At 45.4% G+C, this 15,376-nt stretch overlaps 2 protein-coding genes across 3 annotated transcripts in view; one reads left to right on the top strand and one right to left on the bottom strand.

The window, feature by feature from the left end:
* The window catches only part of SYNPO2L (synaptopodin 2 like), a 38,097-nt gene extending 26,276 nt beyond the window's left edge, over positions 1 to 11,821 (top strand). For both annotated transcript variants that reach the window (XM_051800861.1, XM_051800862.1), the window contains one exon: positions 5,210 to 11,821. In XM_051800861.1, the coding sequence (XP_051656821.1) occupies positions 5,210 to 7,527 (2,318 nt within the window). In that variant the 3' untranslated portion in view covers positions 7,528 to 11,821. The remainder of the gene's footprint in view (positions 1 to 5,209) is intronic.
* The window catches only part of SEC24C (SEC24 homolog C, COPII coat complex component), a 109,012-nt gene that overhangs the window by 66,950 nt on the left and 26,686 nt on the right, over positions 1 to 15,376 (bottom strand). The window lies entirely within an intron of this gene.

The raw sequence follows: 15,376 nt of genomic DNA, 5'->3' as shown, positions 1-15,376 counted from the left end.
GTAGTGTCTCACTGGGACACTTAAAATCACTAGCCATTTAAGAATAAATACTGGTTTGACAAGTATTTAACTATTTAACCTCAGACCTCAGATACGTACTTAAGTGTTGCAGACTTGAGTAGGACTGAAGCATTTGCCTGTAGCATCCTAAACTGGAGCTGAAGCCATATCTGTGTTTTATATTATGCACAGGTTATGTGATGGAAGCGTGCAAATATCCAAGAATGAGAGACATGTTTCCTATCCTGAGAGTTCTACCACTTCTTTCAAGTAAAAGAATATATACTCCTCTGCTTAACTGTTTGCAGTTTAAATAGTGATCAAAGCTTGAAAGGTTGAAGCTTTCAACAGGGGAATATTTAGAAGGTCAATATAACCCATCCAAATCTTATTTTGAAAGGACTCCAGGTATGAAAAGTATGAGATGTCTATAGCCTCTGATGACTTACTGAGATATTTGCAACATTAGCCATGGAAAAATGACCTTGTCTAACATAAATAGCTCAAAGAACAAAATTCTAGGTGATCCCATGTGAAAAAAATAGCAGACAAGTAGCATTTCATCACAAGGAACAGGCTCTTTATGTCTGAAATTACCAAAGTGCTTATTTTCTATGGTAATGTTTTTTCTAGAATTTGATTTTTGGTAATAAAATTTACCATTTTTTGTTTCCTAGAGAACATGAACAGTATCTGACATCACATAAGCCTGCTTGTTCAGTAGTTTTCCTGAGCACATATTAAAGTGCTTTCTTTTAATAAGGCCTTATCTTGAAAAGACTTATACTTTTTACACTTCTCTTCACTGTAATTAGTAACAAAATTCATTTCACTTCAGTGAAATTTTGTTAAATTAAGTTCATAGAAAAATCTTCATAGGCTTTGCTTAATAGAAATCTTTCCTTTTTGTGGATTTTTCCAACAGAATTCAGCGGGGACATGAAATTAGTGATTTAAATGCGGACAAAAAAATTCAATAGAAATTATCCACCACACCAACAGAATTTATGAGAGTTTTGTAACTCTTCCTTTTACTCTCCTATCTATTCCATTTGAATATTCTTAATAGATACGGAGCTGTATTCCCATTCCAATTGCATGTATCAGGTATTACAAGGTTTCCCCAAAGAGGATTTTTCCCTATATGTATATTCATCAAAGAAGAGACTGAAGCACTTTCATTGCTCTTGCTGTAAGAGCCTCTGTATGAGCCATGACAGTCTCCCCATAGCAACGTTGCCTGGGGGAGTTGTCTCCTCGGCCTGCAGCGATGGCCACTGGATTTCAGGAGGTATGGTCAGACCTTCATTCTTCTAGACTCACAAACACTGCAGGTCTGCTCAAGTCCTAGGCTGCAGAGTTGCTAAGGCTGGTGCTGCTGGGGGGGGAGAATCACAGCCCCTTTGGCCATGGCTCTGGGGTTCTCTCACTGGGGCTGTTGCTGGAGTACAGGAAGAGGCAGTAAGGCAAAGTGTGAGGAGGTGCTGAGCAGGCCAAGACTGCAGAGATTTGCAGACTCCCTTTACCATCTGTTCCCTTCCTCCCTGTCCACCACAGTCCTTACTACCAGCATCTGATCTCTCAACACCTCAGTCTCCAGTGCTGGAGCTTTGAATGGTGATGCCAAAACACCACTTCTTGGCCTCCAAACATTCCGTCACCCTCCCTGCGCACAGCCAGACTCTTCAGTTGTGTAGGTAACAGCCTCTGCTATTTTAATTCAACTAAACGACTTCACTGCAGGCACCCAGGATCCTAATGCTCCTCTGTCAAGTATTCCTCAGTCTTGGTACACAACAGCAATCTGTATCATGGACTGTTTCTCCTCACACATGGAAGAAAACTGACATATACACAAAAAGAAAGATGTTCCTTTCTCTTTTCTCCCTTATGTTTGCCTGGAGCTGTGTGCTCTCTGAGGATTTAAGACAAGGAAAGTTGCTTTCCTTCTGTGTGGGTTTCTTATGCCTGTCCATGCTGGACACACTGTGTTAGTTTCATCTCTTTGAAGGGCTCTTTGGCACAGAAATTCTGTGACAACAGTGTTACAATTGGTAACACTAACTTGAAGTTTGCACCTTTCAAACCTGAAGCTTGCACCACAGAAGCTGCAAGAATATAGACTCTATTTTCTTATTTTAAAATAATAGAGAGGAGTTTCTCCTCACACAGAGTACAGGGTGGGGAAAAGAAGGAGGGTGTTTAAGTGCCAGGTGACAATGTCCATCACACTGCTCAGTGATGAAGCTACAAAGACAAAAATAGACAAAGTGACCTCATGGCTTTCAACAGTAATGCCTATGAGACAAAAGAGAGGCTTTAAAAGGCTTGTGGAACTGATAGGAAAGGGCTTGGACATCTCAGAGTTTTGGTTCTACTCCAGCAGGGAACTGCTTTGCTCCTCTCTCATTGCCTCTCTCTGTTTATGGGGAGTTGTGAACTAAACGGGCTTTGTGACATGCCCAGCTCTCCAGGTTTGGACTCTGCCTTCTCAAGCTTGGATCAGCCTTATGCAGGTACAAATGTCTGTACTTTTATGATTTTTCTTTTCTTTTCTTTTCTTTTCTTTTCTTTTCTTTTCTTTTCTTTTCTTTTCTTTTCTTTTCTTTTCTTTTCTTTTCTTTTCTTTTTTCTTTTCTTTTCTTTTCTTTTCTTTTCTTTTCTTTTCTTTTCTTTTCTTTTCTTTTCTTTTCTTTTCTTTTCTTTTCTTTTTTTCTCTTCTCTTCTCTTCTCTTCTCTTCTCTTCTCTTCTCTTCTCTTCTCTTCTCTTCTCTTCTCTTCTCTTCTCTTCTCTTCTCTTCTCTTCTCTTCTCTTCTCTTCTCTTCTCTTCTCTTCTCTTCTCTTCTCTTCTCTTCTCTTCTCTTCTCTTCTTTCTCTCTTCTTTTTCTTTTTTCTTCTCTCTTCCTTCTTTCCTTTCCTCTCCTTTTTACTCTACTCTCCTTCCCCTATTCTTTTGCCTATTCTGATTTCACTCTTGCTTTTTACCTTCAGCAAGTCATCTCAGGAAGGTTTCTCTTTCTCTTTTCTCTTAAACTGCTGTGGAAGATTGTAATTTGAATAGCATGATCATTTTTCTGTTAGGAGGATTGGTATAAGTAGTTATGTGCTTTAGCCTTTGATGATGAAGAAAGTATGAAAAAGAGAAGACTGAGGTGAGCAGCAGGTCCCAGAGGGCCTTACTTGCCAGCTGCTTCAGAGCACAGGGCAGTTCAGAACAACTTTCCATGGTTGCTAATACTAAGCCAGGATCAAGAGCTGGTGGAGTTATAGCCAAGACTGTCTATTTTATATTTTGTCTGACAGTATTTGCTAGCCCAGACTCGAGAGTTGGTGCTTTCATAGTACTCTGCTGTCAGAAGGGGCTGCACAGACCCTCCCTTTGGATGCTGTAGCTCCCTTGCTGTTAGTTCCTGATGCCAGAAATCCACCCGTGAGTCATCCAGGGGCCAGAGTTTCCATATTCTGCACTTGACTAAGATTCCGTAGTGCTGCTCTTTCTCCCTGTAAATTTACAACCCAAATACCACGAGGTGAGCTTTCATAGCTTGTAGCAAGGATGCTTGTAGCAACCTCCCTTATCTCCTCCATTGTGAACAACCCCCAGAGACACACACATGCTGATTTGTAAGTGGAGTGGACAGTCCTTCAGGGATTGCAGCTTGTTTCCATTATGGAGAGCAGGTCTTTGAGAGCAAGTCTATGACTGCCCTGAAGAGCACTAAAACACAAAAACCTGGACACTACTTCAATCTTGGTTCAGCAGGGTGGAGTCACTCTGTCAGGAAGGGTTCGCAGAGAGCCTTCACTTTGCAAATGCAAGTACAAATAGTGAGCCATTTTTTCAGCATTGATTTTGCTGTTTCCAGTTTTCTGGGTGCAAAGGAGAGGAATGGTCAGAAGTGAGATCCTGAGAGGACTGAGCAGCTTCCATCATCTCTGAGCTAACACCATCCCCCAGCACTGCCTGTAGCTCTCCTCTCCCCTCCCACCCTCTTCCTCTTCTGCAGGGCATAATTTTTTACCTCTTTCTTGAGAATGTAGGGCTGGACAAAGTGTTAACACATTTTTTTATGTGTTAAAATTATTAGACAGTGGATGGTTGTTTCATCTGCACTTTTGTGCTGGGAAAAAGACAACAGGAGTAAGGAAAAGGATGAATTGAAAGAAAACTGAAATTAGTCTATGGTTTAGTTATGTGGGGCTTTTTTCTGTGCAAGGTTAGTGTTGATTTCTGTTACTTCAACACTGACTCAAGACAATCCATACTTTCCTTAGGGCAGCTGAGTTTGGTTTTACTATTGAATCTTGTTCACTGCCTGTTTTCCCTGCACACAAAGACAGAGAACACAACATTACTCCTCAGGGCTTTACTGACTGCTGGACTGGCAGAGCAGGTGGAAAATGATTATCCCACACTTATATGCCAGTGTCCAAAGTGGTGTTGTCTAAGCAAGCCTGTCTAAGTGGATTCCTTCTGGCCTGGCTGATCAGTTGTGTGGGTCTAGGATTCTTGGTCAGGAGCAAATACTTGTCTTTCTTGCTGGGCATGGGGCACAGGGAAGGGACTTCAGCAAGGGTGAGAGCATGCCTCCTTTGCCTCTTGTGGTGGCAGGGCTGCTGCAGAGCAGCGAACAGCCCCTAAACACAAGGCTGCTGCACAACACTGACTGTGGCTGGCATTGCAGGGCTCAGATCAGGAGAAGCCTGGTTGTGCCTGCAGAGCATGTCTCCTGTTGCACGCATGCATGGTGCTAACAGTAGCAGCGGCTGTTTCCTGAACTCTCAGGGCCAGAGATATTACTTGTTCCTGGGAGTCCTCTATATGTTAAGAGGAAGGTCTACAGAAAGCAGGGCTCCACCTTCAGGGTTATAAGTAAATGGTAAAAATTCCCAGGCACTGTAAAAATGCCTGGGACTCTTAGCCACCTCCTCCAGAAATAGGAAATCCCAGGGGATTTCCTCCCTCTGGGAGAAGTTCCCTGCCCACACCTGCATTTACTTGTATTGTGTTTGCAGGGAAAGAGAAAACTGCTCCTGGGTTTCTATTGACAGTTCCTAAAGACCCTATCATCAGCAAAAGCGGGAAAGAAAAAGAAGGGGAAGGTGTTTCCTCCCATGGGCACTAGAACACCTACTGCCATATCACTGTCCACCTTTGCCCACCCAGCCGTTTGCTGAGCTGAGATTGCCTCTTTCTCTCTCTTTCAGAGCTCCACCGCCACGAGAGCATCCAGGAGAAGAACGTGAAAGAAGCCAAAACCAAGTGCAGAACCATTGCATCTCTGCTGACAGATGCACCCAACCCCCACTCCAAGGGGGTGCTGATGTTTAAGAAGCGCAGGCAGAGGGCTAAGAAGTATACATTGGTAAGCTTTGGGAGTGTCGACGAAGACCGCTCCTACGAGGAGGAAGACGGAGTTTTTCCAACTAGCGAGTCTGAATTTGATGAGGAAGGTTTCTCTGATGCCCGAAGCCTAACTAACCACTCAGACTGGGACAACACTTACCTAGACATTGAGAAGTCCAAGTCTGACACTGAACAGAAGGAAGAGAAGCAAAAAGGTTTGAGTGAAGCCTCAGGTAAAGGAGCACGATTGTTTGAGCAGCAGAGGGAACGGGCTGGGAAGTACACAGTTGAGAAAGCTCCAGTGCAGAAGAGCCCCCAGCTTGACCCAGCTGCCCAGCCAAAGCAGGGCACAGTGAACGGAGATATGCCTGTGCCAGAGGAGAAGGCAGACAGCATGCCCCTCAGCATCCACCTGGAAAGTGTGCAAGTGCCCAGCAAGCAGCCAGCCACCCTCCCTACTGAGATTCAGGCTGCTCCTAGCCCCACTTTCTTCCCACCTCCCCCAAGCACCCCCGACCCTTTCTCTGCAAGCTCAACAAGCATGTTTAACAGGTCTGCACGGCCCTTTACTCCTGGCTTTTCTGGCCAACGCCCAGCAACATCCTCTGTCATCTTTAGGCCATCTGCACCCAAAAAACCCAGTGAAAATCTGAGTGGGCAAAGCACAGTGGTTTCCCCTTTCTCATTTCCGGCTCCTGCCAACACACCAGTGCCAACACACCGTGGTGCAGTCAGCTCCTCCACATCTCTGTATATCCCTGCACCAGGAAGGCCAACATCACCACTGGAGTCACAGCCAAAAGGAGGAAGTTCTCCAGAAACTAAGCCTTCTGCCAACACTGCTCGGACATCCACAACTTCTATCTTTCTGTCAACTCCCTCAAAGCCAGGAGGGGATGTGGCCTCTGCAGCATCCCAGCCACAAGTCCATGGAACAGCCTCTTCTTCTTTGTATATTAGTCCAGCACCATCACAGCACATGAGAAGCAGTTCCCCTGTGCCAAAGCAGCCTTCTCCTGCCATCACTCCAGCAATGCCACGGCCTCCTTCGGAGCCCTTAACCTCCAGGGAGCAGAGGATTGCTGTGCCAGCTCCCCGCACAGGGATCCTGCAGGAGGCTCGCCGGCGGGGCAACAAGAAACCCATGTTCAGTAAGATTGAGGAGAAGAAGAAGAATTCACCCAATCCTGAGCTCCTGTCTCTGGTGCAGAACCTGGATGAGAAGCCGAAAGGTGACCACCCCGGGGCAGGCTTTGAGTCTGGGCCTGAGGAAGACTTCCTCAGCCTGGGTGCTGAGGCCTGCAACTTCATGCAGTCCTCGGGCCGTAAGTTCAAGACCCCACCTCCAGTGGCTCCTAAGCCAGATGCTGGACTGGTAAATGGGGCCCAGGACATGCCTCAGCTTAAAGGCAAGGGGGCAGAGCTTTTTGCCAAACGCCAGAGCCGCATGGACAAATATGTGGTGGAGACAACACCGAAGCCGGACCCCAAGCCCAGGACCCCCTCTCCTTCCCCTTCTCTACCCTCATCCTGGAAATATTCACCCAACATCCGGGCTCCCCCTCCAATAGCTTACAACCCAATGCATTCCCCTTTCTATCCCCTGGCAGCCAGCAAATCTCAGGCTAGCAAAGCAGAGAGCAAAGTGAAAAAGGCACCTGGCCAGAAATCAGGGATCAAGGTCATTGATATAATGCGCCACCAGCCCTATCAATTAAAGTCAGCCATGTTCTGTTTTGGGGATCCCCCAAGCCCCAGCACTCAGAATTCTGGTCAGCCAGCCCCGCAGGCTAGCTCATCCTTCATGGCAGCCAAGCAGGTGCCCGTGAAAACAGCCAAGACCCAGGAGATTCGTCGCTTCTCCACTCCGGCTCCCATGCCAGCCTCTAGCAGCCTGGCACCTACCGTGCTTATGCCCCGCTCAGCAACCACGCTGGATGAGCCACTGTGGAGAACAGAAATGGCCTCTTCTGCCCCTGCTACACCGGCACCCTTTAAGGTGGAGCTCAGCCAGTCCCCAAAACCATATCAGAGCTCCCCAGAGCCTGGTCAGGTGGGCCAGGGGCCTTCTCCAAATCCAGCCTCTGCCTCTCGGTTTCAGGTGGCCAGGCCCAAATTCTCAGCAGCAAGAACAGGGATGCAGGCCAATGTGTGGAGGCCAAGTTTTGGCCACCACTGAGGCAGGTACTCCTCCCATCCCGTCTGTGGCCCCGCAGAGATAGTGCTTGTTTTGTCTTTCATGTCAGCTCAGTACATTGGGGTGAGTGACAAAATGAAGAAAAAAACCCAAACCTAATTACTCCCCTTCTGCACCACCCTCTCCCCCAGCCTCCCTTTGGTCTCAGGTGGGAAACTTCACAGAAAGGCTTACTGGCTGTGGCTATAATAGGAGGAAGAATGTGGAGAAAGGGTACATGTGTGGTATACAGAGACTGGGAACTTGTACACAGCAGCAAAACTCACCTCTGGAGGGGGTAATGGCAGGAGTTGTATCACAGGAGGACACACAGGAGGCAGTCATTTTCCTTTCCCAAGGGCTTTGGAGTCACTCCTGAATGGAGGGAAACTGGGGGGCAACAGCTTTCCCAGAAGAAAGGGTGAGAGGTGGGATTACAGAAGTCCTTTCCTGTTAGACTGCTCCTCTCTGAGCCTGTCAGTCTGTACACATGCACCTGTGTGCACACACACATGTACACAGCAACACTCAGCAGGAAGTGAAAGTATAAGTGGGGTTTCACCTTAGGCACCTCTCCCAGACTTCCCTCTGGAAGGGCATGGGAGAGAAAGCAAGAGAGCAGAGTGAGCGGTGGTGTTTGCCCATGCACGTGTGGCCAGTGTGCCCTGTGCAGGAGAGTGGCCGTGTGTGCCCCATTCCTCCAGTCAGCAGGGCTGGGGGTAAAAGGGAGAGTCATTCCAGCTGATACAAAACATGACTTAGGTCTGGAAGCACTTTGCCAAAGAGGGCCTTTGAGTGGACTCGGTGGGGCTATCACCAGCTGTGGAAACTGCAAAAGGAAGTATCAATTTCTGAGGATACACAAAATCAAAGCTAAGCTCAGGCAGTGGCTGGTTGGCACAAAGAAAGGCTCTGCAGCATTAGTCCCACTGGAACAGGATATGGATGCTGTAAGTACAAAGGTGGATTGCATGGGAGAAGGTACAGTTGACTTTAAAAGGAGGCAGGATCGAAAATGCATTTGCATATGATCTTTTTGTTTATTTAGGATGGAAGTGTGGCTAGATTAGAAATGGGTCATGACATAATACTTGCTGAAAACTTTGTGATGAGCTGGAAGACAGAGGCCCTTTACAGACATTCTCAGTATGGAAGTGGAGGTCAGGAAAACAGAAAGTCACAAGTAAAATTTCATACTAAATGATTTAGGTATCCTTGGGGTCTATTTGGTAAAAACTGAAGTGCTCTGAGAATCCCGAAGATCTGCACTCACAGACACATACAGAGCTCAGTTTGCTGGCGATACTGGGGAAAGAGTAATGGTTATTCCCTGAATGTCCCAGGCTAGCCTCCGACTTAATCTCTACACTAAAGAAGAAAGCATTCCATTTCCCAAGGAAGAATTCAGCATATTAATAGGGACTGTGCATGTGTATGTGCATGTCATCCCTACTCTGGTTTACACACACCCCTGCCATTTACTTTCTGCCTGTGTTCCTCCTTTTCCACCAACCACTTTTACAGTGCAATCCCACAAGTACACCAAGAAAGCATTGCTCCTGAAGCACTGGGTCCAAACAGATGCCCCAGCTGCAGGGAAGGGGCTTGCCACCTCTTCTTGGGTCAGGGTTGCCCAGCCTTTTGCTAAACCCTTAGGAATATGTATGGGAGGCAGAACGAGTCTCATAGCCCCACTTGAGACAAGTGTCCATCTTGTCCACAAAACTCACTCCTCTCCTTCAAGCAGTAGCTGTTCTCTGACTGGACTGTGCACAAACTTTGGATATACAAAACTGTAGGTTCTGGGGAGAAAAAAAGGAGTGCAAGTGGGGCTGATGCAGTCTATAAGCAGTGCAGCTAAGTATGGTTTCACACTAAGTCTGAGCCAACCTTCCTCTGCACGGCAAGAGCTTATGATGTGTAGCTCTTTTCATGAAAGCTGCCTACACTTTTCCTTGGAGGCTCTAAAGTCCTTTTAGAGCCTCCAAGCTCAAGGTGTGAGCACCTTGAGATTTTTCACATGTGCTCTCCCATGAAGAAAAAGAAGGGTGGAGAACCTAGCAGCTCTAATCCTGGACAAGCTTGGGAGGGAGAGAATGAGAGAAAAGGAGAAGTAATACACAATCCTGCCTTTGAATCCTTTACTCTGGCCGGACTTGTTCTGCAGGCCTGTGTTTGCAGTGCACATTCCTGGGGGCCCTGAAGCATAGGATGAGCATGCTGAGGAGAGAGGAGGACAGAACTTACACTTGGTACACTATCAGCCATGGAAGAGGATCATCAGAAAACCTTTGGGAACACCTTGAGTTAATGGACAAAGGTGTGGCTGAGTCAGAATAGGTGCTGCACCTGATTGTATGACATAGGAGCAGCCAAGTTGAATTGTTGAGGGGATTGTTTGTGTCCCTGGAAAGCTCCAGAGAGGATGTCTCAGGAGAAATCCTCACCACGGAGTTAATTCAGATCACCAGAATCCACTTAGCTCCAGTGAAGGAGAGCAGCCATGCTACAAAACTTATCTTGGATATTGCTTTCTCACTCATCCCGTACTGCATTGCATTGCCAGCATTTCTGGAAAAAACATCCTGAGTGCTAAAGTAAACTGAAAATCTGTGTTTCTTCCCAAACATGGAAGGAGGAGTCTTCTATTTTATCTAGGAAAGATGTGGGAAGGAACTCAACGACTAGCAGTGCTCCAAAAGCTTTGTCTCATCTCCTTGTGGAGAGTTGTCTGTCACTGGCTAGTGGTTTAAGCCACTAGCCTTAGACAGACAAGCCAGCCCAGGCTGAAAGCATTACTGAACTCGGGTGTAGAGAGGGGTTGTGTGGACCAGAGAAAGGGTGCTCAAGATAATTCTGCAGTGAAGAAGTAATCTCAGAAAGTCTGAATCTTACTCCAGTGTCCCTTTCCCTGAGGCCCCTAAAGTTAACTGCTCTCAGGGCCTGAGTGTCTCAGGAAATTCATTTTGCCACTGGAAAAATAGAGATGTCTGGCCTTAGTATGTAAGGGAGATTGCATGTGGTTAGTATTTCAGTGATCCCACTCCAGCTTTCCGGGAGACAATGATACCTGCCAAGGCGTGATGGCCAAACGCTGCTCAGTGTTAGATGTCATGACCCAAGTGAGTGGAATAACTGCACTTACCCCATCATTTCTGATAATGTAATGGGCAGGAGATGAAAAAAAAGGTAGGTTCGATTGGAGAACGAATATTAAACATAAGAGGAAGAGAAAGAACCAGAAGGCTGGGAATCCTGCATTTTACTTACATCCTTGGTTCAAAGCTATGTTTAGGAGCAAATCCAAAGTAGTGTAATGGATCTCAGCCCTTTACAAACTTTTCTGGATCCTATGCTGACACAGAACATGATCTGCAGAAGCAGAGGGTGTTGCAGATGAGGCCTACACTGCTTGTGGTGTATTCCAAAGAAGGCCTGTAGCTGCAAGTAGGATGAGATGAGAAATAATACTGAGATGCATCTGTTAAGTTGTAAGGAAGAAACCTGAACTAGTGCTGGCTTTAAGCAGCTCTGCTAGTGTCTGCTCTTGAAAATATTGTGGCTAGCCTGTTAGAAAGGTCACAGGTGATATTACAAGGAATACTTTTGAAGCATATAAGCTTGTTTTGAGCCTCTCCAAATGTCTAATTCCTCAGCTGTTGAACAAGCACAGACAAACCCAGTTGTTTAACAAGTTTTATGTCCCACCTGCTAAGTTATAAGCTGCAGTGGTAGGCCAAACCTCAGTGTCCCCTTTGAAGATGTCTGCATGGGCTCTGATTTAAAACTGCCTATCATCCCTCCTCTCTATCATGCTGCAGGTTACACATTGCAGCTGTGGCAGTTCTGGGGTTTTATCTTTGCTTCAGAAGTAACAGTCCTTTCCCTCTGAATTTATGGGAACACTTACCAGAGATAACCTCAAGATCCCGCAGCAGCTGAGAGGAAGAATCTCAGAAGAGACTGTGTGTGATGAGGAGTCACTGATGACCAGACACGAGCACAGTGCACGGCAAGATTGTCCTTTGTAAAGAATATGCTCCCTTTTTGCTATAATATCCAGCACCCCCTATCAGACCCATCTAGATCCTAGAAGAGACCTGTCAGTACTCTGAAAATGGGAGCTCTGCATTAGTGCTCTGTCTGGTGCAAGATGTGATCTCAGAAGACCAGAGCTGGCATCTTTGTTTATGGAAATCCTGTTTTTCCTTTTCTGTTTTGTCCTTTTTTTTTTTTCCAATCTAAAATCACTTTCTATTTGTTTGTGCAGAAAAATAAACTTGTGATATGCACTTTACAGGTGGTATTTTTTCACTTTCTTTGCTAGGCACCCAGGAGGAATTGCCATGTGTACAGCACATGTAGTTAGCACTATCATCAAACTCCTAAGGCCAAGAGAATATAAAGAGTCCAAAAAAGGATGGGATATCTCAGGGATAAAAACACCTAAGTTGGACTTAAAGCCCCTATACATAAAAAAAGCCCCATGCAAGCAAAAACTTAAGTGAGATCCAAAACTTTGGTACTACAGTCTATAAAATGCTCACTGACAGGGTGAAGAAATTCATGGCCCAGCCCGAGCTGGCTGCCCCATCACTGCTCCTCAGCCTGCTCTAACCTACCCTCTGCTTGTAAATCTGATATCAATGGAAGTTTGTCAGCTCTATTAAATCATTATAAACTTACATTGAATGATTCAACTTAATATTAACCAAAAGATCAGAAAAACAAAATCAGTCAGAAAATCAAATATATCCCACTGTATCCTCAGGCTCCAAGTGTAATCCTAGTGCTAACCTTAACTCAGTTCATGTTAATGTCTACTCAGTTTCTGGTTCCCGAGAGGTTTATTGTGTTCAGTTTAGGACAAGTGGTAGGAGGTCACCTTTTCCAGATGCATCTCACTCACAGACAGCAATTCCTGAGCACTGCAGAAGATGCTGGAATCAGCTGTAGGATTAGACTGCAGATTCTGGACATTTGTCCAGGTATAATTTTGAGGATGTTTTTCAGATTAATTGCAAGGAGATGTTCCTTATGCAGTGGTCTGGAGGTGAATCTTTGAATTATCCAGCATATTTCTGATTGACTTGCTGACAGGAAATTCAGGAAGGGGCAGCAATGTTTGCTGATGTCAGACTTGAGCTTCTGTCCAACCAGAAGAACAGCTCACAAAGAAATAAGTCTGCAGATGCACAGGCTGCAGATTAGGACTGCATCTTGTTTTGCTTAATAAAGCTGACATAGTAGGATTATGACTCCAGATGGTTTGACACATTGCAGGACGGTTGCTGTACCCAGGGCTCTGATTAAATTCCCTATTAACCTCTACAACCTTCTCAAGTGAGAGTCATTTCCTCTCACAGCAGATCATGTCAGAAGGAGCCAGACAAACAGACTTTGAAAGATGGAACAAAAGCCTGCCAAGCCAAAGGATTACTGAGCACCTACGCGGCAGGCTAGGGATAAACTTGGCCTTCAGTATGCACCTCAGAGAGAAGTTTTAAAACCAGAAAATAGTAAGGTGCCTAGTGGGGATATCTACTCCCAAACAATCATACCTGATAGAAGGAGAATGTCCAGCACTGAGCACAGCAGGGTAGTTATGTGGTATGTAGGAAAGATAAAGGGTATTCCCTGACAGTACAGACCTATAGCTTCAACGGCCACTAGATGTTGCCACTGTTCTTCTCTGAGTTACCTGGGGTTTTGGCATTTGCCTGATGTGGTGTTAAGTCTGGAGGGTTTAAAATCTTAGAAAAGCCTTTCGTCCTAATCTATCCTCTTTTGACGTTTACATATGGTGTTGCTCAGTCCCACATACCAGAGGAGAAGGTCAGTCTCATGCCAGGGAGTTTTGGCAGCAAAGGGCTTGCTGCAGCTTGGAGGGGATTCCTGGGTGGTAGCATGCAGGTCATGCAGGCAAACAGGCAGCCCAGCAAGTAACACACCATGGGCACACCAGCTATTTCAACACACACTGCAGCTCTGAGATCAAATCCTACATATTTCCACCCCAGACCTACATCTCATTGTGCATTAAGCTCACTTAGTGGCAACAGGGAGCCTGGCATTAACTGTTTCTCCTATTTTGGTGCTGACAAGTCTTCCTGATGTCTGTGTAAAAGTAGAAGAGATTAAGCATATATTAAATGTTTTAAAATAACAAATATGATATTTATTTGAAAATAATAATTAAAAAACCAATTGGGGAAAAAAGTGCCAAATCAAGGGTTGTGCAACATTTTTTCAGAACAGATTGAATCATTTTGAAATCTGCTGCTTATGAGTACCTTCAGCACAGATCAGTCCTGGGTAGCAGGGAAAAAGGGGATCAGGGAAAGGGTTTAATTCTCTGTCTTTGGGAAATTAAAGTGGTGAAGACTGATGCTGTTTGCCTGACTTACACGTGATCAAAATGTGCTCAGGAGACAGCCCTGCTGATGACCACTGTCTGAACTACTGCTTGTGTCCATACAGCACAGTGTAATGAGGCAGATCTCATGCACTGCTCTTGAAATGATTTTGTAGACAGCAATGACTTGAAGTTAGACTTTTTGAAATTAGATGCAGAAGAATGCAGTGCAAAAATAAATTAATTTTGAAGAAACGTGCCAGAGAAGGCAAAGCTTTGTTCAGGCTGTTCCTAAGGCCACTTAAGCAAAGGGTATATTTGGAAAGAGGGAGGTGGTCACAGAGAGATACAGACAATTCCTTGTATGATTAAAAACATCTCCCTGAAGTGCTGAAATGGCCTACAGGCAGCACATGTACTACCTCACTGGCATAAACGGAAATTCCATGTACTTAAGCAAAGATTGAATTTAGCCACCACACTCCAGGTAAGCCCCCCACCTCACCTCAGTGAAAACTACACCAGCTCATCAAGCAAGGCTTGTAGTGATTTAAAGCCCTTAGCATTGAGTAGCATGAGTGTGTAAGATAACAGTAAGAAAACAAATACTTTCTTCTCTATGCTGAGTTCATTGCATTGCTTATGGCAGAGATAGCAGATTGATGCAATATTCCCAGTGCAAAAAGCCACAGAGCTGCTGAACCCAGCACCATGGCAGGACACAAGTGAAGTCTCTGCTAGACCCGCAATTGATATTTCTAGACTAGTGAACTAGACATGTCTCAGGAGAAACTGTGTCTAGAGAGGAGAAAGGGGCAGGATTTAGTTCTCAGTCTGGTAATTGAAAATGAAGACATTATTTGAAGGTAGAGTAGGAGGTAAGAGTCTTAGTTAAAGATGTGTCTTGGTGCATAAGTGTCAGACGCAAGACTGCTTTATCCAAATCACCCTATAAATCCTGGTGCCATACTAATAGGATAAACACTCTCACATTCCTTCTAGGCTCAAGGCTCAGGCTCTGTGCAGCACACTCCAGATGCACTCTTAGGTCCTGTGTCTCACCTGGTCTATGTACACGCAGATGAAAACTAACTCTGGAGGACTGGGGTTGCAAGGACAGAACAGGACTTCATAGAGTGCTGAATGAGGGTTATGGATCATCTTTCAAAATGGAGGAGGCCAAGGTCTCTTCAGAAATTGAGGCTGATGACAGTTACAGGGATAACAGCACTCAAAAGCCTGGCTAAGAGACTGGTCTAAATCTTGGATTTTCCTACTGGAATTTCTGATGAGTCTGATGATTGGTCTAGGAACCAAAATACTACCCATCACCATGTAGGAAATAAAGAAATCTTCCCACGTGATCATTTCAGCTTCCAGGTACTATTTCTGAGCCCTGGATAAAGCTCCTGCCCTATATTCTCTACTCCCAGCTTACTTCCCTTCATATGCCTGCTCTATCTATCTTGTTTCCAATTCCTTGCGCCCCCGGCCTAC

The sequence above is a fragment of the Manacus candei genome, unplaced genomic scaffold, assembly GCF_025592945.1.
Source record: "Manacus candei isolate 608988 ecotype Guabito, Panama unplaced genomic scaffold, ASM2559294v1 h1tg000050l, whole genome shotgun sequence".
In the NCBI taxonomy this organism is placed as follows: Eukaryota; Metazoa; Chordata; class Aves; order Passeriformes; family Pipridae; genus Manacus; species Manacus candei.
Note: the sequence above shows the minus strand (reverse complement) of the source record. Positions and strands in the feature narration are given on the sequence as shown.